Source organism: Poecilia formosa, unplaced genomic scaffold, assembly GCF_000485575.1.
Source record: "Poecilia formosa unplaced genomic scaffold, Poecilia_formosa-5.1.2 Scaffold8, whole genome shotgun sequence".
Classification (NCBI taxonomy): Eukaryota; Metazoa; Chordata; class Actinopteri; order Cyprinodontiformes; family Poeciliidae; genus Poecilia; species Poecilia formosa.
In genome coordinates this window covers 5111909-5138587 of record NW_006799947.1, presented here as the reverse complement: position 1 = coordinate 5138587, position 26679 = coordinate 5111909, and the positions used below count along the sequence as shown (strand labels likewise).

General features: G+C 42.0%; 3 protein-coding genes across 4 annotated transcripts in view; 1 reads left to right on the top strand and 2 right to left on the bottom strand.

Annotated features, from left to right (window-relative positions):
- uggt1 (UDP-glucose glycoprotein glucosyltransferase 1) overlaps positions 1 to 7372 on the top strand; it is a 31990-nt gene extending 24618 nt beyond the window's left edge. For both annotated transcript variants that reach the window (XM_007576818.2, XM_007576807.2), the window contains 11 exons: positions 189 to 274; positions 392 to 476; positions 1709 to 1797; positions 1989 to 2093; positions 2250 to 2334; positions 3107 to 3289; positions 3477 to 3637; positions 3821 to 3935; positions 4417 to 4533; positions 5915 to 6065; positions 6157 to 7372. In XM_007576818.2, coding sequence (XP_007576880.1) covers positions 189 to 274; positions 392 to 476; positions 1709 to 1797; positions 1989 to 2093; positions 2250 to 2334; positions 3107 to 3289; positions 3477 to 3637; positions 3821 to 3935; positions 4417 to 4533; positions 5915 to 6065; positions 6157 to 6176 — 1197 coding nt within the window. In that variant the 3' untranslated portion in view covers positions 6177 to 7372. The remainder of the gene's footprint in view (positions 1 to 188; positions 275 to 391; positions 477 to 1708; positions 1798 to 1988; positions 2094 to 2249; positions 2335 to 3106; positions 3290 to 3476; positions 3638 to 3820; positions 3936 to 4416; positions 4534 to 5914; positions 6066 to 6156) is intronic.
- Positions 7373 to 7742: 370 nt separating this feature from the next.
- Positions 7743 to 19756, bottom strand: LOC103155197 (transcription factor Sp3-like). The gene is made up of 8 exons (XM_007576796.2): positions 19083 to 19756; positions 13134 to 13364; positions 12450 to 13052; positions 11528 to 11743; positions 11212 to 11416; positions 10922 to 11111; positions 10134 to 10330; positions 7743 to 8109 (listed from the first exon to the last, which is right to left on the bottom strand). Exons 1-8 carry the CDS (start codon positions 19149 to 19151, stop codon positions 7856 to 7858), a joined length of 1965 nt encoding a protein of 654 aa, XP_007576858.1. The 5' UTR covers positions 19152 to 19756; the 3' UTR covers positions 7743 to 7855.
- A 1177-nt stretch (positions 19757 to 20933) lies between these two features.
- LOC103155192 (obg-like ATPase 1) lies at positions 20934 to 26063 on the bottom strand. The gene is made up of 11 exons (XM_007576783.2): positions 25952 to 26063; positions 25536 to 25633; positions 25290 to 25433; positions 24323 to 24450; positions 23996 to 24171; positions 23820 to 23900; positions 23631 to 23728; positions 23411 to 23551; positions 22771 to 22867; positions 22072 to 22194; positions 20934 to 21959 (listed from the first exon to the last, which is right to left on the bottom strand). The coding sequence occupies exons 2-11, from the start codon at positions 25631 to 25633 to the stop codon at positions 21858 to 21860; spliced, it is 1188 nt and encodes a 395-aa protein (XP_007576845.1). The 5' UTR covers positions 25952 to 26063; the 3' UTR covers positions 20934 to 21857.
- Between the last annotated feature and the right edge of the window lie 616 nt (positions 26064 to 26679).

The following is a 26679-nucleotide window of genomic DNA, read 5'->3' as shown; positions in this document are numbered from 1 at the left end:
CTCCCTCCCTCCCTCCCTCCCTCCCTCTCTCTCTCTTTGCTTCCTTCTGTGCTTCCTCGATTCCTTCTTTTCCTTCAGAAATATCTGTTGTAAATGTTGAAATAAACAAAGATGACTAAGAAGCCTAGAAAGTTTAATCAGTTCAGATGAGCTTTAATATTTCACTAAAACGTGTTTTTGGTTTCCAGGGCTACTTCCAGCTCAAAGCCAACCCCGGCGCCTGGATGCTGAAGCTGAGGAAAGGACGCTCCGATGAGATCTACAAGGTTTACAGGTGAGTCTGATCACGTTGTTTTCCTCCTCCTCAGCCAGCGCTGAAAGGCGTTTGTGACGTTTCAATTCACTCGTCTGCCGTCTCGTACTCATAAGTTTGACGTTTTCCTTCCCGCAGCCACGACGGCACAGATTCCCCGTCGGACTCAGACGACATTATTGTGGTGCTGAACAATTTCAAGAGTCGCATCATTAAAGTGAAGGTCGGTTCATCTCTGACGCGTGGCACCAATCTGCCCCCAGAGCCCCGTTAGAGTCGGAGCAGCAGCTCGTTACAAAAAGCTTTAAATTCAAAGGTTTTACTCATCAGAACATAATTATGGTCTCCGCTCTGACATTCAGTAAATAGATCAGCTGCTAGTGTCCTTCTGAGTGAATGTAGAGCAGCCTTTACACCCTTCATGTTGCTGCCATAAGCAGAAAAGCCTGAGTTTATTATCTGTTAAGTGGGTTTGATTCCTCAGTCGGTGTTTAACACTTTCCAAGCTTCTCCCTCTGCAGAGACAAGATGTTCCTGCCTCAATACCTCCAGAACGCTAAGAGCCAGAAAAGCTTCACACACTGAAATTCATCACCATAAATATGTAAAAACACGGTAATAATCAGACTAATTCTGACGCCCAATCTGGGCCGGTTCAAGACTTTATTATTAGGCTTCAGATTACAGTCGGGTTTTCCCATCAAGTCGCCTCAGAGACAGAGGCCTTCGACGACAAGCTTGTTTCATCAGTCCACTTCATCATGTTTGTCTAAATATGTCTCTGTTTGCACGTTTTCCACAATGCAAAAGAGAAAATTGTAAAAAATTGTTTTTGGGCTTGTAGTCCGAAACGATAGATGTCAACTAAACAATTATCTTTAAAAAAAACAGATGTGGATTTAGAGGAGACTGTTCCCAGATCGCTTAGCAGGAGAACAAAAACACAACATGACAAAACGAAAAGGAGCGTTTTCAAGATCTGCTTCAGTCCAGCTTGGACTATTTTACATTTTTATTATAATTTAAATCAAAGGTATCCAAAGATCAGCCAATATTACCTTTTAATTTAAATGTTTTTTTTTAATTTTTTTTATTAAAAACGCACAAAAAATTTTTTTTACCCGTCATAAACTAAATACAAAATATTTTAATAAAAAAAAAAAAAGTGGTCTGATTTTCATATAAAACATGATTCTGAGTCATAAAAAGGGTTTGACCCTGTTTGACCTTTACTTTGTACTTAATACTTTATCAACCAACATTTATTGACCTCCTACAAGCAGATCTCCATCGAGTTCGTCAACGTTTGGCAACGTTTTAATAAAAATAATGTATTTTTGTCTGACTAGCATCCTATAAAACAAAACATTTGAGTGTTTATTTTCTTTCTCTTAAATTACATCCACTAAAACCTTCTGAATGTCAAAATAAGATTTATTTTTTCTTGCTGTTCAGGTCCAGAAGAAGCCGGACAAATTTAACGAGGAGCTGCTGAGCGACGGAACGGAGGAAAACGACTCCGGCTTTTGGAACTCTCTGGCCAGGTGCGGCTCGGGTTTACACACTTATTTAATTTTTTTAAAACATATTTATTTTAAAATGAAGCTGGAACAGAAACTAGAACGTCTGGGTGCCTTTGGATATAACCCATTTCTCCTCAGTGTTTTTCTTTGTATTCTGCTTTAGTGTCTTGTAGCAGTGGAGTAAACTCACCTGGTTTGCTTTGTGTTTGCAGAGGCTTTACAGGTGGAGGGAAAGCCGAGGAGCCGAAGCAGGAGAAGGACGACGTGATCAACATTTTCTCTGTGGCTTCGGGGCATCTGTACGAGAGGTTCCTCAGGTGGGGATTAAACGCTCCTAAAAATCCCATCAAAGCTGACACTCTTTTTAAAATTCTTCGGCACACAAAGGCAGCGTTGATCCCGGTTCCTCCTTTTTTTTTTTTTTTTTTTGCCGGCGTCCTTGTCACCATTCTCTTCTTCTTCTTCTCTCCCAGGATCATGATGCTGTCAGTCCTAAAGAACACCAAAACCCCCGTCAAGTTCTGGTTCCTGAAGAACTACCTGTCCCCGACTTTCAAGGTAGGACTTGTCCTCTCTCCGTTCGTAGTGGAGGAAGACCTGCTGGGATTTGTTCTGGACGCTTCCTGTTTCAGCTGCAGTCGTTTTAAAACGGGAGTGAAATATTTAGAGGCTGCTATTGTTTTTTTTCTGAATCTGGTCTCTGTAATCGGCGTCAATAACTACTTCGTAGTTTTCAAAAGTCTGGAAAGTTATTTTTCTTTTCTCATGAGTTTGTTGAACGAAAATCAGAAGATGTCAAAAATCTGGATTTATTCTCAGTGTCTTGTTTTCCTTCTTTTTGATGTACATCTTTGTGTCTTTCCTCTCTTCCTTTCTTCCTAGTCTGCTTCCTTCTTTCCCACCTTCTCTTTCCTTCCATCCTAGTGTCTTACCTCTTGTTTTTCCTATTTTGACATTTCTTTTTCCCTTTTCTCCTTCCTCCCTCGTGTCCTTCCCTAACTCTGTGACCTTCCTCCTTTTCTCTCTTCTGTCCTTCCTTCATTCTCTCTTAGTGTCCTTCCTTTTTACCTTCCTCATTCGTGCCTCGTTCCTTTCTTCATTTCTTCCTTTTTTTCGTTTCCTTTTCTTTTTTGTTCTTTCATTTTCATTCTTTCTTCTGTCTCTCGTCCTTTCTTTCTTTGGCTGAAAAGTCTGACGTAAATTCCTGGTGAACTTTTTTCATTTCTATTTTAAAATTTAACAAATGACCGACAGCTGTTGGACTGTACAATGACTCTAACCCTGTCGCTTTATGTATTTAGCGGTTTACTTCATATCTTTCCCTCTGCAGGAGTTCATCCCCCACATGGCGAAGCAGTACGGCTTCCAGTATGAACTGGTCCAGTACAAGTGGCCGCGCTGGTTGCACCAGCAGACGGAGAAGCAGAGGATCATCTGGGGCTATAAGATCCTCTTCCTGGACGTTCTGTTTCCTCTCGCTGTGGATAAGATCCTGTTTGTGGACGCAGACCAGGTTCGCTCCGTCCGTTCTCTACGACTACAAGAAGAAACGATGCATGTTTTCATGGCAGTACTAACTTTTTTAAAAGCACTAAACTACAGAGATTTAGAGTGCATTTTTTTTGTTTATAGTTATGTCGTAACCTAGACTTGTAGTCGGTAACCAGGCCGCTCCATAACCCCGACCTGCTTCCTGTCAGATCGTGCGAACAGACCTGAAGGAGCTGCGGGACTTTGACCTGGAGGGCGCTCCGTACGGCTACACGCCGTTCTGCGACAGCCGCAGGGAGATGGACGGCTATCGCTTCTGGAAGTCGGGCTACTGGGCGAGCCACCTCGCCGGGCGCAAGTACCACATCAGGTGCTGCTTCAGCTCAGCGATCGCCCACACACTCGTTTATAAAAATAAAACTCCTGCAATGTTTCTGCTTTTAATTAGAAATCTAAAACATCCTATTGTGTGACTATTTTTGTAAGCGACTGTTCTCTTGGACGCTCTTGCCGTCTCGCACACATCCTTGTTAAAGCGGCGTGTGCTCCACAGCGCCCTCTACGTCGTCGACTTGAAGAAGTTCAGGAAGATCGCAGCGGGAGACCGCCTCAGAGGACAGTACCAGGGACTCAGCCAAGACCCCAACAGCCTGTCCAACCTGGACCAGGTCTCTGTTTGTCCCCCTGCAATCCTCTTTATGTCTACTGACCGCAGCGTTTACACGATGCTGCTTTCATTTAGCGTTTTGCTTAAAAAAGGTTGAGAGGAAAATTTATGACCCATCCACATGTGGCTCAAAGCGTCAGAGGTAATTTTTTAGTCTGGCTCTGTAGCATTTTGATAGATGGAGTATTACGGCCACACTAAGAAAATAAAAAAATAAATAAAGAGAAGAAAGTTGGAGAAGAATAAAGTCAAAATACCACAACTTTATTCTCAAAATACTATGAATTTATTGTCATTTTATTTCAACATTATTCTTGTAGTATTGTAATTTTTTTCTTCTTTTGTCTCTTTACTGCGAATGGTTATTAAAGCCATTTCCTGTAGCCAGAAGCTTTGACGTACCTCGTCATGATGTTTAAATATTGCTCCATGTTTTCCTGCTTTTGCACCATTTTTTTTTAACAGGTTTCTGTGTTTTCCAGGATCTTCCCAACAACATGATCCACCAGGTTCCCATCAAGTCTCTGCCTCAGGAGTGGCTGTGGTGTGAGACCTGGTGTGACGACAGCTCCAAAAGGACAGCGAAGACGATAGATTTGGTAACCATCTAATAGCGTAGCACGTCTTCTCCTGCATGTCGGTGTCCCAGAAGCCACTAGAGGGCGCTAATGGTTGTGGAAGAAGTGAAAATGGAGCAGGAATCTGAGATTTTTTACAGCCTGAAGAGCCATTTTTTTTGTCCTCAGTCTGGCTAAATAAAACTCGTTTAGAGCCACTAATGTTACATGAACTTTAGATAAACAAAAAACAGAGAAGGAAATTATAATTTTTGAGAAAAGTCTACTTTTGTAAGTTTATTTTTTAAGTATGTTATTTCTATTTTTAGAAAGAAATTTTTTTAGAAAAAAGCAAAACCTCCAAAAAAGAGCCCTAAAGTAGCTAACTCCTCATTAATTTAGTGATGGACATTAAAGCAATAAAACGTTATGTTGGGATATTTTATTTATTGCATTAGGTGCTCAGATTACGGCGCATAGAAATATTTCTAAAGTGTTAGCACTTGTTTCAGAGTTAAGCAAATCTTATATAAGCCTGCACAACAATAATGAAAATCATAATCATGTAATCAAAAAGCCCCACATTATTCATACTCCAGGAAGATTTCAATTATTTTTATTCAACCGTAAATTTTGTTAATGGTGGTAAATGAGACGAGCGTCTCCTAAAAGATGATGGTGTTGGAATAAAAAAATGATAATTATTTACATTTTGAAATAAAATGATTCTTGATGATCAGTGTGGAAATCTTTTAGTGTTACAGCAATCAAACCCTAATCTTCAGCTTCCTCCACTTATTCTCCATCTTTTCCTGCCATTAGCTCTTGCCAGAAGAAATATGTTTAGCTAAAAAGCTACTTTAAATTTAAATCTTCCGGTGGAATAACTCATTTTGTTCTCAATTGTCTGTAAATATGATAATTTGTGCAAATTATATTACATTGTCAATATATGTAGACACATTAATATTGGTGGAATAAATGTTGGAAAAAAGTAATTTTTCTAACAGTACTATTATTTCAATGTACACAAATGGAAATCATAAGACCCATAATAATAATAGATATGCAAATTGATGCTACGTGATTGTGGTCAGAGTTATTAATGATAAGTTATTAACATATGTAATACAATTCTAATCATGCTAAACAATTAGCAGAAGAAATGCTAATATAATACCCATAATAGTAGCTGTGGTTCTGGTGTAAATTTAAAATAATAATGTCAGAAAACCTAAATGGAGCATAAAAATAATATACTTAGTTATAATATATTTTAATTTTACCATAATGGAGGTTAAACCCAGTAAACACGTCTTTTGACTTATATTTTAACAACTTCCAGAAGGTGTAACTATTTTAGCGAACGTTTGACTTCCTGCTCGTCTATAATCGGGTTTTGTTTTTTTTTATTCCCGATCAGTGCAACAATCCAATGACGAAGGAGCCCAAGCTGCAGGCGGCGGTGAGGATCGTAGCGGAGTGGTCAGACTACGACCAGGAGATCAAACGCCTCCAGACGTCCAGAGCGAAGGACGCGGCGAGCCGCTCAACGGGTCAGCAGCAGGTCACAGGTACAGAACCTCCTCCGCCGACGATTTCTGCATCCGAACCGTCGACCGCCTCCGTTCTGACGAGCGTCTGCTTCTTCTCTCCTCTGGTCAGATCCTCACATAGAGCTGTGAAGATCCACAGAGATCTGGACTGTAAAGAATCGGCTCGGTGGAGAGCTCCCTGCTGACGAGACCGACCACAAACTGGTTCACAGATTTGCTGTTTTTTTTTTTTTTTATGTATATGTGGGGTACACACACACACGGCAGGAATGTACTTTTTCTGTATTGGATGTTTGCACTGATTTCAGGTCTAACTGTGGTGGAAGCTCAACAGGAACAGAACTCGATGTTCGTCCTCAGAGTCGGGGATAAATGAGACGGTTTTTAGTACCAAGGTACCGGGGAGGTTTGGGGATGATGGTTGGTGTCAGGTTTAACCAACACATGAAGGGAAATTATGTATAAAAATAGAGTAAAAAAAATGTCATTCCTCATGTTAAGACTTGATTAAATGAGTTCCTGCATTTTTTTTTTCATGTGAAATTCAGATTTTTTTGCCAGTTTAAGTAGAACTGCAACATTTGATGAATGTTATAGCAGATATTTCTACAATTCGGTGGTTTGCCGCCTCTAGAGAAGGATCCTGAGACTTTTGATATAAGTTTGGATATGATTTATCTGCATGACGGCAGCATGTGGCTGGAGGAAATCATGCATTTCTCTGCGTGTTATCTTTCTGTTCCAGGTCATATTTAATTCATTCAGGATGTATTTTCATTTTATAAACTCAAGCTATCAGAACACAAATCCCCCCGAAAACTGGAAGCTTTCAGACTTTTATTGTGATCCATTTGAAAAAAGGTTTTACAAAAGGTAACATTCAATTTTTACATCAATTCTTTTTTTTAAAAAAATTACTTAAAATAAGGTTTTGATACGACAAACTCGGCTAACTAAAGTAATGGCTTCTATAAACAAGGTGAAAATAAGATAATATACATGTAAAATGAATGCTACAAACATGACAAACTGAAGAAAGGATTACATTAAATAAAAAAATAAAAGTCAAATGGCGTGATTGTTTTTTTTTTTTTGTTTTGTTTTCCTTTTCGAACGACATATGGCCAGAGTTAGCGTCGGGAGCAGTTATTGCGAAAAGTCGTTCCACATGATGCCGAAGCCGAAAAGCCAGATGACAAACCTGCTGCTTATCGTGTTGATGTTGAACTGTTCCTTTAAAACCAGCCGTCCGATCCAGACGGCAGCAGCTCAACAGTTTATACCTGGGCTTCAAACGGAGCGCCGAAACCCTCCTGCCGCGAGAAGAAGAAGAAGAAACGAAAATTCCTTGATCATCCCAGAGAGTGGGAGAGAGAGTGAAAGAGAGGGAGAGAGAGAGAGAGGGGTTCTGGACTTCCTTCTCCTTCCTCCTCCAACATTAAAGTCTGTTACAGTCACATCATCTCCATTGCTTAAAAAACATGCACCTCCAGCATTTTATACAAGAGTATCATACAAAGTAAGGCATTTCACGTTGTGTTCTTGAGTGTTAATTCATGTGTGTGTGTGTGTGTGTTTACGTGTGTACATAGCAACCACATTTTAATGTTTTCTTTTTTTGCCCCCCTATAAAAAAGACTGCAAAAAACAAACATAAAGTCAAGATAAATTTCACTTAAAATATATATATTTGTCATATATATTTACGTATATATATTCATATGTTTAAAAAAAAAAAAAGAGTAAAAGCTCAAGAGGTCCCTGTGATTGGCCTGTTGTCAGAGAAGCCCCTCCCGCCTTCCCGTCCATCACTCCATGACCTCACCGGGCGCCACGGTGACCAGCTGCAGAGGGATCTCCTGATTGGCTACAAGGTCGTGGGCGGTGGCGGTCTGGAGGATGAGCGTGGTTCCGTCCGTGGTGATGACGGTGTCGGTGGTGGGTGGAGAGGTGGAGGTGGGCACGCCGCCCTTTTTGTTCTGATGAGTCTTTATGTGCTTGGCCAGGTGGTCGCTGCGCATGAACCTCTTGGAGCATTCGGAGCACACAAACTTCTTCTCTCCTAAACACACACACCCCATTTGTTCAAATTAGTCTCGGAAATAAGGACAAAAAAAAAAACAAAAAAAAAACTAACTCTCCAGGTCAGCGTGCATGTTGTGTTGCGGTATTGTTTTATATATATATATATATATATATTTTTTTTATTTTATTTTTTTTTTTTATCTAGGATGCTTTCACATATCCAAAGTGTTATTTAACTATTGACTAAATTCAAACTGCATTTTTAAAATACAGAATTATTACAACTTAATTTATATTAAGTTATTACAACTTAATTTCTGCTTCAGGGAGACTGGCGCTAAAATCCATACAGAAAATCATTTCGTTGTTTCCCCACTAGGTGGAGACATTTTTCACATATGGAACTGGTTAAATTTGAAATTTGTTTTTTTTAGCAAATTCATGTAAACTTCTAGAGCAGTAGAAATTTAAAAGATAGTGATAACTCAAATATTTTTATGTCTAAGGAAGCAGGGAGGAAAAATGGCAAGCGACTAAAAAAATTAAATAAAATCGAGTAGATTCAGTGTCATGATGAAGTTTCTACAGAGTCTTCAGAAACTGTAGGTTGAAGCTTCACATCAGCAACAAAGCAAGTCTACTCCTTTTCCTCATAGCCTCCAATCAATAACATTCAAACCAAATGCTGCCAAATATTTTTAGAAAAAAATAACCCTATCAGAAAACCCAGAGAGGCTAAAAGCTGTAAACAATGTGCAACTTTCAAAACAAGTCTATGACCCAAACAGTCTCCATCTCTGGACCGTTTCCTGTTGTTGCACTCAAGCGTTCCCCACAGAAACAGGCAAATGTAACAAATAAGGTCAACAACAAAAAAAAGAAAATCAAGCATTTCCAGCTCAGCCTGAAGCAGCTCCCAGTGTTTAGACTCCCAGACAATCTGACTGAACAAAGAGTCGCTACACTTCCTGGAAATATTTAAACACTTCTAAAAGCACAAACAGTCATGGTGCAAAAACTCAGCAAAAGCCCAAATTTAATTAAAGTAGTTGTTGATAATCTTTTTGTATATCAACAAAAACATAAACTCTTCAAAACAACCAACCACTGCTAAACTCAGCAAGTGTTTATTCCATACAGGAGAATTAAAACATAAATGCCATAGTTGATATTAAACCAGTAATCAAAACGTTTGGAGTAGAATTGATTACTTTCTAAACAACTAAATTATGTAATATACTCCATTTATTTATTTTTTTTATTAATACTGTGAAACTACAGCATATTTACACAAGTTTCAAACATAAATACACATCATACTGACCCATACCTTACTTATTAACGTAAATCTGTTTATCTATATTTAAATAAAGGTTCTCGTCATTCTAATATCCTTGGATATTAATTAAACTTATTAAACAACAGTACTCTTGCATAAAAAAGCTCCAACAAGGTCTAAATGTTACATTTTCTCACTTACAAATCTTTTTTTTTATGTAGTTAAACAACTTATTTGATCTTATTCAGTAAACTTGCTTGACCTGAACAGTGTAATGTGCGGTTGCTACCACTAGAGGGCAGTAAAAGTGGTAGGATTAAAATACATCTACAGAGGAGAAAATACGATTCCTGCTGTAGAATCTCTGCATTAATAGTTCATACATTGTTGATATGTTCTGCTTATGATATCATCCGATTCATTTTAGAGACGTTCCTCCTCATTTTCAATGTAAAAAATGTTTTCCTAACCCTCTAATTCAATAGAAATTACATTTAAAACTATTTTTTTTACTTCCTTCTTTCTCACATGGTTCTTCTATAAATTGTTAGGCAAAAAAGAAAAAAGAAAAAAAGAAATGTACGGAGGCCTTTATTTTCTTTGTTACCGTTTGAAACCACAGCGCTCAAAATGTGATTAAAAGAAGCTTTATGAAACCTCCTGCCGTGCAGATAAGGTCCATGAATGCACCACAGACATCTAGACAAGCAGAGGCTGCTCTCTCCTAACCCCAGCAAGTCTAACACCTGAGGGAACCAGCAGAGGGCGCTGTAGGGACTCGCCTGTGTGTGTCCTCCTGTGTCTCTGAAGCTCGTCGCTCCTGGTGAACCTCTTCCCGCAGTACATCCAGTTGCAAACGAAGGGCCTCTCTCCGCTGTGCCAGCGCAGGTGAGCTCTCAGGTGAGACGTTTTCCCGTAGACCTTCCCGCAGCCGGCGATGTGGCAGATGTGCTGCTTCTTCTTTCCCACGCCGGAGCCCCTGAGAGGCAGACGGAGGGGGGAAAACTGAGTCAGTAAAAAGGGTCTGAATGGAGAGGCATGATGCTGAGTTTTCATCTAAAGAGCCCAAACGAAACTTTCCAGAGTTCTCCGTCTTTTCTGTTCGCTCTAAAAGACAAATCCGTAAAGATTACAGGCTTAAAAACAAGGAGATAAAAGAATAGTGGAGAAAAACCAAAAGAAAAGGTGAGAGGACAAGGAAAGTAGAAGGAAGAACACAAAAAGGTAGAAGGAAGGACATTGAAAGACATAACAGAGGAAAGACTAAAGGGAAAAGAAAGGTACAAGAGATTAACTTAGAAAAGATTGACAAAACTAAAGAAAGAAGTCTACGTTCATAAGTAAGGCACAAGAAAGAAATGAGAATAAAGAAGAACATGATAGAGGAAGGAAGGACAGAAGGTAGAAACGTTGGACACAAAGAAGAGAAAAAGAAGGACATTACTGAGGAGGGACAGACGAAAGATGAGTTGGATAAGGCATCATGTCTGCATGATGCCTTATCATGTGACATGAGCGGAGCAATGTGAGGGAACAATGTGAGCGGAGCGCGGTTTCATCGGACGCCCACCTTCCTCCTGACTCCTTGCAGTTGGGGCAGGTGCAGGCCACCCTGCGGAGCCGTTTGCCGTCCCCGCCCGCCGTGTCCATGTCCTCGTCTCCCATGGGGACCCGCAGGTTGTTCAGGTCGCTGGGGTTCAGCGTGGAGTCCCCGCTGAGCTGCCACTCCTCCGAGTCCGGCTCTTCTTTTATCTGAATCCCTGAAGCAGGAAGAACGCAGGCAGACAGCAGACAGGTTACGGATTCCGATGGTAAAGCCCCGCAGTGAGGAAGGTAAGGTCATCGTGTCTGTGTCTTTACCAGCTGGACTCCTGGCGTCGTCTCCCTGTGTGTACTGGACTCCAGTCTGTGTTACGGAGTTAACTGTGACAGTCTGGAGGTTGGGGAGGCTGACCTGGCCGGTCTGGCCCAAGGGAAGGGTCTGGACCGGCGCTAGAGTCAGCTGCTGGGTCTGACCCTGACCCTGGGGCAACTGGAGCCCCTGGAGCGACTGGACACCTTGAACCTGGGAGGCAGGAAGAGAAACAAAAAAAAAACAAAACAAAAAAAACTAAATTAATTCAAATTCTGTCAGATTGTGAAGGAATAAGCTCACAATGAAGCAGCGCGGCGCTACCTGGAAGGTCTGCCACTGGATCTGACCCGTGGCGGTGACGGTCTGAGCCTGGATGAGGAAGGTACCTGGGTTGACCAGCTGCACACTCTGCAGAGTCTGACCGGCTCCGGTCAGGTCCTGGCCCTGGGCCACCTGGGCTACCTGCGCCACCTGGGCCTGAGCGTCCCCCGACAGCAGGATGGGCTGGGAGATGGTGGTGGCGTTGGAGGCCGAGCCCTTCACAAGAGGAACAGGGTTACCAAGGAGGTAGGAACGGGTTTCACCATCTCAAATTTAAGACTTACGGCATTTTAAGACTTTTATGAATGATATTTAAGACTTGTATCATGATGGAAATGTACAAAAGAAAAAATGACTCAGAAAGGTCATTTTTGCCACTCTCTATTGTAGTGGCAAGCTTGTTTGTCCAGAATGTCCATGGCAACATACAGGTTGGAAATAGAAGTGAGATGTGGCAAAGATTAACATCATCCAGCCAATCAGCAATAATTTACACTTAGCTAAGTAGCAAGGGTTTATTAACAGCTAGTTAGCGGCAGCCTCAATCGCCTCAAGTCACAGGACAAAATGAAGATGTGTGCAAATGGCTCACACTTTTGCCTGACAGAAAAGTCTCACAAGAAAAATAAACTTCATAGAACATTTGAGTAAATTGGTCTGGCACAACAAGATTTAAGACCTGATTAACGTATTTAAGGACAACTTACATTTTTTAAACAAATTTAAGACATTTTAAGGTCTTAATTTCACATGCATCAGTTTAAGACTTTTTAAAAGATTTCTTTAGACCTTTATTAGACAGTAATCCAACAAGAAGAGGGCCGCTGTAATTACTGTGGCACCTCAAACGCAAGTATTTTTAAGGATGCGCACATCTAACATTCACACTTCAACAACAGCTGCATCCCTGGGATCTACTGACCTGCATTTGCTGTAGGTGGTTGTGGGAGTTGAAGTTCTCCGTGGAAGAGGGGTCAGCAACCCCCGCAGACACAGCTGTGGCCTGCGTGAGAACCCCTGTGCCGTCGATGGTCGCCGGGAGCTGGGAGGCGTTGGAAGAAGAGGAAGTGGTTGGCACGTAGATCTCTTGGTTGGTGTTGGGGTCGCTCACAGTCACCATAGACTGCTTGCTGCTGCCGTCCTGGCTCTGGTTCTCTAGCGGCTGGCTGCTCATAATCAGCTGGCCCTCGGGCGTTACCCCAGTGGCGATTGGTACCGTCTGCGCCCCCGTCAACCCAAGCGACTCCAGATCCACGCTGTTTATAGGGACGAACGTGATGTTGCCGGGAAGCCCTACAGGCACAGTGCTGGCGTACGCCGAACCGCCGGCCAACGAGACGCCCTGGATGGACTGAACATGGCCAGCCTGCGTGAGGAGGTCTGTGGCTGCTGTCGTGGAGCAGCTGATTCCAATATTGCTCTGGCTGCCATCTTGGAGGAGTTGAATCTGGCCTGTACCGTCGTCCAGTCCTTGTGTGGGGAATCCCGCGAGTGTCCCGTCGGCGTTTTGGATTTGGGGAATGACCTACAAGCACAGGTCGACAACTGTGTGAATGATCGCTGCCCGGACAAAACGTTACCGATGCATTCCTGTCACCGCTGTTACCTGATACTGAATGCCTGACACTCCATTAGCCGTGGCCTCGCTCCCAGACGCTGTAACATAAATGGGCTGGCTGGGAAGACTCCCGATTGGAAGCACATACTGCCCGTTAGACGTGACAATCCCCGAGTTTGGAATGTGGACGACGCCTTGGTCTTCCTTTGCAGCCGAGACAGGGGTCAACACCTCCCACCGGTCTGAGCCAGTCAGCTGAATAGCCGACATGTCTGTTGTCTGGGAGAAGAAACAAACACTCATATTAGCAAAAAGACGGGGGTCTCGCCTTAAAAGGCAAGGCAGGATCATTCCTATAGCAACATTTATAGAAAAAAGTCATTCAAAGTGCTTTGTAGGATGTTTTACAAAATAAACAAAAGTGAAGAGACATTAAAGACCAGGAGTACGTCTGTGACAAACCTCTGTGACTTATGCACCAATTAACTTTGAGAGCTACTCTTACAAACAGGAAGCCGCTGCAGTGATTAATTAAAGACTGGTCAGACATGATCTAGTTTTCTGGTGATGGTCAAGACTCTGGTGGCAGCAATTTAGAGGACCTGCAGCTGCCTGACCAATTATTTACAGAAACCCACAAAGACATTATATCGATAATCTAACCTGAAACTACTAAATAAAAGCATTCACATGTTTTTCTGTGCCCCGTTTCGACAGGAAAGCCTCATACTGGTTAGTCGTTTGGAGCTGGTAGTTCCCCGATTCAGTAACTGACCTTAAATTGTTACAAAATGGGTCTGAGTCCATAAATACACCTGGCTCTATCCGTGTCCTGATCTCCAGCCTCACATTTTTAGACCAAAAACAACCACCTGTGTGTTTTCCGCAATAAGCTGGAGGAGATTCTGGCCCAAACACTCATGGATGTCAGTGGCAGAGGTCATGTGCTGCCACAGACATATGAAGTCATGTGTCACCAGCAGAACTATTATAGTAATTTGTATTTCATAACCTAAGCTAAGAGGAGCATAAAATGCCTTGAAAAAATATTCTCACCTCCTGAACTTTTATTTTTGTATTCTCAAAATACATATAAAAAATGTATTTTGAGAATTTAAGTGACAAATACAATGCAAGTGGTACGTAGTTTTCTTTTTAACAAATAAAAATCTGAAATATGTGGTTTGCACCTTCTTTCCCCCTAATACGCTAAAATTTATAAACTGAGGTGAAACTGCTTTCAAAGCATTATTAATTATTATTATTATTATTTAATAAGCAGAGTCCACTCTGTTTATTATATGCAATTTAATCTCAAAGGAAATACATTTGTTCTGTGAAGACCTCAGAAGTTTGTAAGGCAAGATTACCGAACAAACACCATTATGACCAATTACAGCAAGACACAGGTCTAGGATAAAGGTGTGGAAAAGGTCTAAAGCACCGTTAGATTACAAGATGATATCTCAAGCTTTGAACATCTCAAAAAAAGCACAGATGAATCGAGCGCGGCACAACTTTAAACCACCAGCTACCAAATTATTGTTTCTCCTCTGATACCAACGGGCAAGAGAAGGACAGGGTTCATCAGAAAGGCAGCCAAGAGGCCCATAGTAACTCTCAGGTGGGAGAATCAACAAGACAGCTATTAGTTGTTCTAGTTGCCTACAAGCCATATAAAAACAGGGCAACAAAAAACTGAAGGTTATGTTAGAAACACAGCAAACATGTGGAACAACATCTGGTCAGAAGAAGCCAAAAGCAAATTCTTTGCCCTGGGTTCAAAAACAAATTGTGACAGAAAACACACAGGAGAAGGTTGAAAGAAAAACATGTTAAAGCCTGAAGAAAAACACAAGTGTAAAGGTTCACCATTCACTGGGAGAGTGAACCCAAACACAAAGGGCTACAACTGAAATGGTCTAATCAAAACATACGCATGTGTGTAGAGATCGTACTGTACAAAGTCCATGTAGATGCTCCTGTTCCACTGATGAAAAAGGTGGGGGGCTAAAAGACACCAAGTCTATTGCTGAACATGACCCCAGCATCTTAAGCAAAAAAGCAGGATTAGGAATTAAAGTCACTCCAGGGAGAGGCCAAAAGGAAGAACGAGATACTTGGAGTATTTTCCCTGATATGCAAATCTTAGATATTTCCTTTGTGGTGGATAATTTGGGATGTGAAAATATGCATCCTTGAGATCGATTGATGTGAACCAATCGCCTGGGCGCAGGAAGCGCAAAAGAGAAACCTGTGTCAGCATTCTGAACTTGTATTTTCTCAGATGCCCGTTTAGAGCCCGAAGGTCTAAGATAGAACGCATCCCTCGACCACCTTTCTTTGGGACCAGAAAACATCTGGAGTAAAAACCATTTGGGGGTTTTTCCTGGGGGATCAATCCTATCGCTCTTTTCTCCAATATTTCCTCTTGTAGGAAAAGAGCTGCGTAGTCACTGGCCTGTGACTGAATCACTCCTCTGAAGTGTGGAGGTGGCAGTGCAAATTGTCGCTGGAATCCACAGCTTATTGTTCTTAAAACCCATTCTGAGTTTGTGCAGTTTGCCCATTTTGTCGATCTCGGTGACATTGGGCTGACAGGCCAGTTTGTGTTGCATGGAGTAAGATCGCCCTCTTGTGGCGCGGGTTTGCAAAACATGTCGTCTTGCATTGCGCATGCACAGGGATTTTCCATGGTCATATGTCTGCAGAGAAGCTTTGCTCCCACCAGGAAGTGATAAACCAACTCCCTTCTAATTGGCATTTGTTTGTTTTTAACTGCGCCCTTGGCATTTTGCCTGGTTGTGGCAGCTTGTAACGTTAACGCAGTGTAACGTCCTGTGACATAAAACGGTGCTTGTGGGGCATGAACTGAACCCGATGCAGGGTATCCTGAACTGAACTTGGTCCCTGTTTCATGCGCGCTGAGCGGGCTTGAACATCCCCTCCTTTATGCGCCGAACTTTGCTGGAAGGGCTCGGTAACAGAGTCGTGTCTGAGAATGGCCCCAGCTCACTCTCTTTCTTCCAAACGGCTGTAAGGCCAAACGCTTCCTCCTCCTCACCTTCTGAGTGGATGTGAGTGGGGGCTGATCCAGGTGAGTGGCTTCAGGTTTCTTTGGCCACGAGCCGTTAACAGCAACACCTTCTGGAGGAGGATTGGAGGCTGTCTGGGTCTTTGGCAGCTTAGGGATTCTGAAAGTGGGAGGCAAGTGCGCCGCAGCCTGGGCGAAGGTTTGGTGCTGGGATGGTGGAGTGGTGGCTGTGTGTACCGGCGCCCATCTTGGGAGACATATCTTTAAAACCTCATCGTCCCTTTCCTTGTCCTCACACCCCTTTTGCATAGATGTAACAGTTGCACCAAACAATGAATGTGGAGAAATGGGGATATCGAGGAGGTCCTCCTTTCTCCTGGTGGAAAGCGTGGTTCTAGTCCTTTCCTGTAGAACCATGAGTCCCATAGTTCTCCCGATAGCTTGGATCGCTACTTTATGGAGATGAAGACAGTGATCAGTGATGATGCACACTTCTTTCCACAGTGTAGCATCCGGTGACGCAGTCATCTCCTCCTCCAGCTCCGCCTGATACGCCATCAGCATGGAAGAGGCATTCATGGCACGAACTGATAGAGCGGCCACGTTGTAGGATTTCTGTCAGGTTTGATTGAAAGCGGTCCGCTGTTGAGGGGAGGGATGGAGCCAACTCATCCGAGGACATCGAAGCTTTTGGGTGAAGGTGCGCTGCCACCACTGGCTCAACTCGAGGCATTTGCCAGAGACCGTGGTCGTCCATTCCCTCGCAGTCTAGAACCAAGCCACCTGCCACTGGGTGCTTCTCCCTGTACGGTTTGTTGCGCCAGGAAACTGAAAATTCCTTCAGCAACTCAGGGAAGAAAGGCGGAAACTGCTTCCCCGTTCTCTTGGCTTTTGACAGCGTTTTGCCATCGAAGAGTGACCTTGCTGCTTCAGCCTGAACTTTGGGCCACTGGATATTGAGTTTTGCTGCGGCGCGTTTACACACGTCATGCAGGTCCACATCCAGGGCAGACAGAAAAAAGACGCCCGGAGGTGTGGGTTTTGCAACCCGAACTGGGAGCATAAGAGGCAGTTCCTCATCTTCGTCGGTGATGAGAAGCTCAGAAACTGCATCCAAGTCTCCGTTATCGTCACCTCCAAAGGGGTAATTGCGTAATGGGTTAGCAGCGTCAAGCATGTCACCCCAGCGTGGTCCTGTCTCTGTATCAGGGACCGGTATCAGTCCTTGAGCCGCCGTTTCTTGGTTAGTTGCTGCCTGGTTGAGGTTGCCTCCGGACAGTGTCAACTGACGGGCCAGACGGCAAAGCAGCACCTTGAGGGAGAACCGGATACAATGTAAGCACTCCTCCGGTGACTCGAGGGCTGACTGGGCTTTAAGCCGAGGCACATCACACACATTTGGTGAGTGTCCCAACTTGAAATTTTATTTCCACACGGGCATGCTCCCACAGGTTTTCGTCTGCTTTACCGTCTGCCTATCCGGCGTCCTTGCTAATTGTAAGAACGATTTCTGTGAAGCTACAGTGAAGCTGGTGACAGCTAAATTGGCTAGCCTGATATCGCTAGATGTCTTGGAGCGTTGCGGCTTACCCTGCTGGTAGCTAGCATAGCGAAACAATAGATTAAATGAAGTATCGCTACTTCTACCGGTATTGCTACCTATAAAGCATTGCTACTTAAGTGAAAAACAGTGAAGCGCATTTCTACTCAGCACATTTTTCACAGCCTACAGCGCCGTTTTGCAAAAGACTGACCGCTAGTTTTCTCCCGTTATACACTATCAGTCTGGAACAAAGTACCTGGCGACCAAGTGTGCACTCGTATCTATGGACACTTAAGCTTCACTCCAAGAAAGCAGACAAAAGAGAAAAACCAGTCGGGACTTCTGCTCGTATCAAGAAGAGGTTTCTGAATGATCTGTCTGTGCAGGACCAGTCAGATAGGTAGGGGATGGGACATGGCATTGACAGACTTATCTCCAGCCAATCGGGACTGGTGGAGTGCGATTGAAGCTTCTGATGAGATCACGCCCAGGGTGTTCCCATAGTGAGACACGAAACAAATGCTATGAAAGAGAACTGCCTGGGAAATTGCTTTGCAACCTGGTAGAGCCTGAACTACTTTTGCAAAGATAAAAAAAAATCACAACAATTTCTCTAGATGTGCAACTCTGGTAGAATTTATTTGTAATAAAACTTAAAAACATATTTTTCCCCATCTCTAACAGTCTGAAACATAAAATCCTAGTACAAAATACACATACCTCTGTGATGACAAAATCTGAAACGGCTCAAGGAATGTAAATATTTTTGCCATGCACAATAAAAGGTGCCCTAGAAGGCCACCTTGAGGGGAGGCCGTAGTGATCTTTGTCAACTCAAACGACAGGATTTATCACTGTAGCAGAGACTCTGAGACACTCTTTACTCCACCAAGTAGTATTTTGTGATGAAACACAGACTCATCAGATTACATCAGAGAAGCAGGGAAAAACACTGGCTTTGGTCAGCGAATCATTTACGGAAACATAGGAGTGTTTTGCTGTGTAAAAACAAGGAGTAACGCAAAGAGTGATGGATGATGCAGAATTTACTCTGATGGGAAGAACCGAGTCAAGAGACAGACGACAACAGGCTCAGGAACGGGTGGGGGATGGGTGGCTGTTGCAACACAACTGAACGATACTGTTATGAATACAGACGCTTCTCCTGACACACAAGACCATCCCAGCATCCTCCAAAGCCTAAGGTACATCGGCTATCTGGAAGTGACTGACTTCAGCGTCCTACCCACTATGGGCGGGTTTTACAGGGGGAAAGTGGGTGGCCGTTATTGAGGGGAACACAGGAAGTGTACGGCTTTCACCCCATGCCATCAAAATTTTAAAACGTGTGAACTTCAAGCTCCTAAAAAGCACAACCAGAATTGGGAGGCGGCAGAGAGGTGGAAAGTGTGGTGGATACCTGTGTGTCGGCTGCGCCGCCAGCTTGCAGGAACTCGCTCTGACTGCTGTCCACGTCCGCGGACGCCATTTCTCCTTGTTTCAGAGACTGCTCTGGCGCTAGCAGGGAGAGAGGGGGAAACCGAGCAAAAGTCTGTAATCTTCAACTCCTGCCTGCCAGAAAAGCCCGCAAAGCATCCCCACTCTCCGGTCCGCCGTCTGCGAAATTCAATTTTGCGGTGTAGATGCCAGGAGGGTTCGGGCCCAGAACGAGTTTTACTTTATCAACTCCGAGAGGTAGTCAGCTAGCTCGGTTAGCTGACCATATCCAGCTAGTTAGCGAAGGAGCTAACGATAAAAAGACGCAGCTCGCTCCGCTGCTGCTCTCCCAAACTCACCGATTAGTTGCCGTTTCGATGCGCTAAACGTTTACGTATCAGTCATAGCGTAAATATGGAGGATTACCAAACCAACCAAACTCCGAACATGATTATTTTATCAAAGGCGGGCTAGTGTTGATCGTTGAATTCGGGTCGATTTTTTTCTATTTTGATTGACGGTGCGGGAAACACAAAAAGGTGGGACTAAACAAGCTCGACGTCGAATTTGCATCACATTTCAGGACGTCCCGCCCTTCTTCCTTGAAGTGATTGGCTCCACAGGAGTGTCAGGAAATGTGATTGGCTGACGAGAATGCCAATCCGTTTTTTTGTAACATATACGTTTCCTGTTTGTCGAGCGAGTCCAGAGATGGAATGTAGTTGATGAAATCCCGAAGTTACTCTAAATCCCAGTGTTTAAGCACTCCATCAAAAAAAACTTTCTCCACGTTTTCCTGTTTCTTTATACTTGGTTTTGTTTAAGCCACGACTTTATGAGGATTTAAATCTATTGTCAGCAGTTTTCTTTTGTCCTTGGAAAAAGTTTTTTCCAAGTCTCGCAGCCTTGAATTAACGTGCACGAGATTTAAAGTTAATTTTAGTCCCCCCAGATTCCAGATTAATTTGTTAGCATGATTCAAATGACACATTTTGAATGAGCTAGTAACATTTGAGCATCCAAATGATACATTCACTTTTTTCTCGCATTTTAGCACTAATGCATTATTGTACTTATCTGATTTTTTTGAATGTCCAGCAAAAAGTAACTTTTAAGTTTTCATTTCTATAAATTATATACGCAACAAAAAGAAAGAAATGACATGTGTCATGTCAGAAGTATGAATTAGCATATTTATGAGATTACTAAATCGTTATTTCAAAAGTCTAAAATATGACTTTGGACTTTATAATTCTTAATTTTAAAATCAAACTTATGATTTGGACATAACTATGAAAGTAAAAAATATGGATCAGAAAATCAAAATTGACCAATTTAACATCTAAATGAACACTTAAAATCACATAATACACTTTGGAAATATTGTGACTTTTATATGCTTGAATCATAATTAACACTTCAAAATTAGGATTACTAATCTCTTATGACTTTATATTTCATAATTTTATTCTGAGAGTAAAATTATGAAAATTTGAATCAAATTTTCAGGACTTTAAAATGCATGACTGATAACACGGGTACATTACTTTCAAATTGGCTTTCCTAGTTTGACCAAAAGGGATGACTGGCCAATCTTTAGTCAGATTTCCTCTTCCCCTTTCGTTGTAGAAATAAATTGTGTATTGCAGCAATGGTTTAAGGCAAAAAAAATATTTAACTTCCCAGAGTTAAGGTTAAAATTTAAACTAATTAACAAGCTAATTTTACTTCACCCAGTGAGCCATTAAATGAGACGGCTTCAACAGAAATGCAACTTATTTTCTTTCATTTGGGTTAATTTCACTGTTGTGGAAAAATAAAGCACAAAAGCAGAGAGATTTTTTGTTCTTTTACTGACATGTGCATGTTTACAAGGGCAATATTTCATTTTAGGGCACAATTTTAATGTGGCAATGAAGACATTAACAATGTGGTACAAGGTAAATCTGCAGCTGCACACTCCAGCAGATGCGTAAAAACACACTGTCAATAAAGGAGACAGGGCGAAGGTTTTTTTTTTTAAATACCCGAGCCAGAGCAAGTCAGTAAAAGCAAATAATGTAGCATGAGTTCAGTCTACACCTCCATCAGTTAGGCCGGTCTCTTCTCTTCACAGCTCAGTCCTGCACCGAACGATGGCTTTCTTTCTCCTTTATTACGTAAACAGGTTACTGAGGTTTTGGTTTGGTTTCTGAAAGCAACGTGTCACCAAAACCTTGCCAGGATTGTAATACAGAACAGATTAATAAGAGGAGACTTCCTAATCTGCCTTTAAAAATAGAGCTAACCAGAAGATCTACCAGTTGGTGAACTAATGAAACACAGGAATGCTGCTAAACCTGATGATAAAGTAAAAGCAGGAAAAGATATTCAGCTTCTGTGATTTGAATGTTTATACAGCAATAAAGAAAAACTGAATAAAAGAGCCTTGTTGTATGTTAAAAACAGCCCAAAACTGGCAGCAATAAAAAAAAAGAAAGAAAATGCAAAATTGCATTCTGGTCCAGGTATTTTAGTTTAATTACCCCTTTTTAATGAATAATGTAAATAGCTCAACTTTGTCCAAGCTTGTTTGAAATTTATCCATGTAACTGACTTGAAATCTAGATGCATGCTTTGATTGGCATTATGTTAAGAGATTGTGATAAATGTGCCCAATGTTTAAGGAGAATTAGAAAACCAGCCCACAGCGCAGCTCTTTGGAGCCCAACTGAACTGAACTGAACTGAGATAATCCCCTGGCAATTATGTTGTCCCTTTACTTCTTTTTGGGTGCATTGGGTGTGTTGAATTTGAAAAAGATAATGTCGCCGTCCTCCACAACGTAGTTCCTGCCCTGTTGTCTATATTTCCCAGCAGCCTGAGAACAAAGAGACAAAAAAAAAGAAAAAAAGAAAAGAAAACATGTTCATGTTAGCGATTCACTGCAGCAACTCTCGATAAGAACTCATCTGTTTTGCTGTTTCACTCACCTTAGCTGCACTCTCACTGCCCTCCTCTTTGAAGTCATTGAACTTCATCACCTCAGCCATAATGAAGCCTTTCTCAAAGTCTGTGTGGATTTTCCCTGCAGCCTGAGGAGCTTTGGTTCCTTTCTGCCGGAGCAGAACAGCAAAAGAAAATCTCAAACCGCATCCAGACGACTCGTACCATAATTTTGTACCGTTTTGACTTTCGCTGAAAACCTCAGGGTTCTGCAATTTCTAAACATTTCTCTTAAAAATGTCACGCCTGTCTAAGCTTTCAGTCCTTTGTTTTCTTCATCTAAAGACATAAAATACTGCAGCTCAGCACAATTTATGGGTGAACCTCAGTATTACTGGGTGAAATGAGAGAACAAGAATGAATGACAAAAAAAGATATAAAGACATGAAGAAAAGTAAAGACAAGAGGAAAGAAGAATTAGGACAGAAAAAATGACAAGGAATGTCGGAAAGACAAGAAATGTGTAGAGGAAGGAAGATATGAGGAAGGAACGAGGAAGAAAGGAAAAGCACAAGACAAATGGAGTAGGAGACGGAGGAAAGGAAGGAATCACAAAAAGGAGTAAGACACAGGGACGAAGGGAAGGTGGGACAAGGAAGGAGAATGGAACCATTTTCAGTTTCCTTTTAGAAAGTAGTCATCAAATGAGACGTTCAAGGTAACATTCTGTATATCAGAGCGCTCACCCTGATGGTCCACGCTCGGACCTCATCCGGCCCTGCCGTGAAGAAGTACTCCAGCTGTAGTCCTGCATAGCCTGTCTTTATAATTTTGGTCAGAACACTGAAAGCATAGAAACATATATGTGATGACTACAAATAACAAACACAAAGATCAATAACTAAAGTTATTTCATCACTGACAGCCTGATGTAATCACAAGAGGCACAAACGTTTTGGTCAAACTAAAAATTGCTTTAAGAAGGAGAACTCTCTAAACGCACCGCAGGACAACAACTGTAGAAACACAACAAGAGCTAGAATGGACTGGTGGTGTTTAAACCCACAAATCAATCAATCTGTATGAAGGCTTAAGAAAAATAATCTCCACAAATCCTCCCTATTCAATCTGACTAGAATTTGTTTCAGGGAAAGAAAAATGTAGAAAATTTCATTCCCTAGAGAAACAAAGCTGTGACAAAACATGTCTACAATAACCCTGCAGCTGTAATTGCGACAAAAGCTGGTTCTATAAAGTACTGATTCAGAAGAGGTGAAAACAAATGCACAGCACACATCATTTTAAGCAATACCTTGTGTTCAAATCAATTTCACGTGACTTTTAAACTGAACATCAAAGCCTACTGGTGGTGGTCATCAGTCCGACCTCTGCGTTTTCTGTTCCTCGCAGTATTTAGTCCTCTCCTCCTCTTCCATCTCCTGAAGTTTAGCCTCCACCGCTCCGCTCAGCGGGATGACCATGGCACCAGGATCGTGGGCGTCTACCCACTCTTTGATTTTTGCCAACCTTAAACCGTAAGCCAGTGTTTGATCAGAGCAATACACGAGCGAATTAACAAAACGCGAAGAAAGCAAAAATGAAATACCATTTGTTTTTTTTTCTAATGTAATCCTTCTCAGAGAGATTAACCAGGTAGATCATGGGCTTCGATGTCAGAAACAGGTATTTGTTCAGCACCTCAATCTGCAAAGAGGAGTTCAACACTGAGAAATGCATCGCAAGTCACCAACAGATGTAATTCGATGCAAGTGCATGCGTGCACACATGTGAATACCTCTTTGTCATTCCATTCGTGGTAAAATCGGACGTGTTTCTTCTCTTCCACAACCCAGTTCTTTACCTTCAGCATGATATCCTGGAAGTAAAATCAGCATGTCGGTGAGAGTGGAAGAACTATAAGAACTTGAATGTCATCCAGAGACAGACATGTCATCAGTCCACATTTCTTACGTATTCAGGTTTTAGTTTTTTGTCTCCTCCTCTGACTGCGGTTTTCTCCAGCTTGTCTATGATGGGATCAATCATTTCCTCATCCTTTAGCCGCAGCTCCTCATGGATGATCTCAATGTCTCTCACTGGGTCCACGTTGCCCTCCACGTGGGTAATGTCCTCATCATCGAACGCACCTTAAACATACCAAAGCGTCTTTTACATACATAAAGCAAAACAAATCCAAATGGTTTTTAGATGAAAGTTCATTCTCTTCTCTTTAAATGTGTAACTGGCTTCGGCATGGTCTCAAAAATCGCCAATGACGGCGCTGAACTGGCTACTCACGGGTCATGTGGAAAATGGCATCGCAGGCACTGATATGAGAGAGAAAGGCATTTCCAAGTCCCTGCCCTGCATGAGCTCCCTTCACCAGACCAGCAATGTCCACCACATTTAGGAAAGCAGGAACCTTACTGAGGAGAGAAAGACGAAAATCAATCAGCAAGACCGGGCATTAAGTGGAGCATCCCCACTTTTCCGTAATTTATCATGCCGTCTTTTTTATATAATCGAAAAATGGTAAGTTGATATTTTCAATTTATACGCAAAGCATTATGTTTGGCAAAAAAACTAACACTAAACGTCACCCTGATCACAGCGCCCCCATGGTGAAGCCCGGAGGCAGCAGCATCATGCTGTGGGAAGACAAGCTGGTCAGAAGATGCTGAGAATTTGTTTCTTGCTTTGCCCAAGTGAAAATTAAAGGAGTCAAAGTGGCTTCATTTAGCTGAAGTCACAGCACACCTTCTGGGGACGGTTGATGCGCAGCGCACAGACATTTTCAAGTTTTTGTGCAAACTCCTTGTAAAATGTTTGAATATGTCCTGACACCACTACGTGCCACCTAAGCACTTGAATATAAAGCGGTGAGCTTCATCACCACATCACTAATGGATGACCCAGAACATGGGATGGTTTAGACTGCATGTTCATGTGTTATAACGGCCCAGTCAAAGTTCAGTTCAGTTAAATCTAATTTTGAATCCGTGGGAATATTTTTAAATTCAAAAGTCCTCTTCCTCTACTCTGACAAAAATGTAGCTATTTTGCAAAGAACAGTTTTTCTTTTGAAAACTGTTTATGTTTTTCCTTCCACTACTTTGTCTGAACATGTCAAATAAAATCTACAAAAACACACCAAAATGTGTTGTTGTGATGGGTCAAAATGTTAAGTTCAAAAGCTACGATTACTTTTGAAAGGCACTGCAGATGCTCGCTATGATGACAACCATGCTGTACAGCTGTAACACACCTGGCTGGTTTGTGGTACTGGCACAGGTAATCAAAGCGCTCATCGGGAACTGGCACCCTGCTCTCATTTGGATCAATGGTGCAGAACGGGAAATTATCTGCAGCAGCTTGGCTTTTGGTGAGCACATTAAAAAATGTAGATTTCCTGCAACAAAGTCAGAAAAGCAGCAGTAATACCCAAGTAACTAAGGCCATTTGTAATTTAAAATATTTACATTACACTTGACTTAGTCCTGCAGGTATTTACCCGACATTAGGCAACCCCACAATGCCAATTTTCAGTGATGTTCCAAATCGCCCAATTAATGGAGGTTGTTTTGGGGCTTCTGTCTTTTTAGGAGGCATCTGTAAGAGGTAAGAGAAGATTAAACCATGGCACACACGTAAATACTGCCCTTTATTTGTAAAGTCTTCCGAAAACCTCTAAACATTAATATTCCTTTAAAAAAGCTATCGTTTCTTCACAGCTAGCCCTGGTGAAAACGTGTAGAGGCAGCTAGACCCATATGCTCATTCAAACACAGCATGCTAAGCGGTAGCAAGTGGCTAACTGGAACCATCCAAGTATCCGACCACAGGCGTTTTATGAGCGTTCAAAAATCTCCTTAACACATCTAAAATAATTTGGAAGATGTTTAGCTGAGAAAGCAACTCGCTTGGTACCTTTAATTCCTGCTCCTACGTGGTGTTTGCTTCTCTTCTGTCTGTTCACACCAGCCACTCCACTGGAAAGGCAGGTCGGAAAGCTAAGCGGAAGGGTTTTGACGCAAAACGTCTCTGATTGGTCAGCCGGACATCTGGAACGATACGTCAGAGGCAACCCGAGATAATGTAACAAACTGATTTTCTGTTGGGATACTGCAAAAAACCACAATTTTCCCGGCTTCAAAACAAAATTTGCTTATATTTCTTGTTTGCAGAGTTGTAAGTATTTTTCAGAATCGATGGGAGTCATTTATTGTTAATTAACATGTAAATAACGTAATTGAAGTAACAGTAGGAAAGTTGAGCTAGTAAAGCGTGCTTTGTTCGTAGTTTTCGTATGCCTTGCCATTTGCAGTTAGTGATAGTTTTAGACAGCGCTGCATACTTCTTTGTTGTTTAACATACAAATTAGTTGTCCTTGCAAACTTAGAGAAATTAAAACTTTCCAATTGAGATTTATTCCCGAAAATCGACCAAACGGGTTTATTCTCTTTTTGTGTGACATAAATAGTGGAGTTTTTAATCAAATACCATGCACAAAGTATAGTTTATAACATTAGTTAGAAATGTTGGTATGCCAATTATGTTTTTTTCCACACTTCCACGCTCCGAAGCAACTCCATGGGACTATGGGGTCCACAGTAGAGGCAAAGTTCAGAAAAAAAAAATGCAGACTGGAACTTATG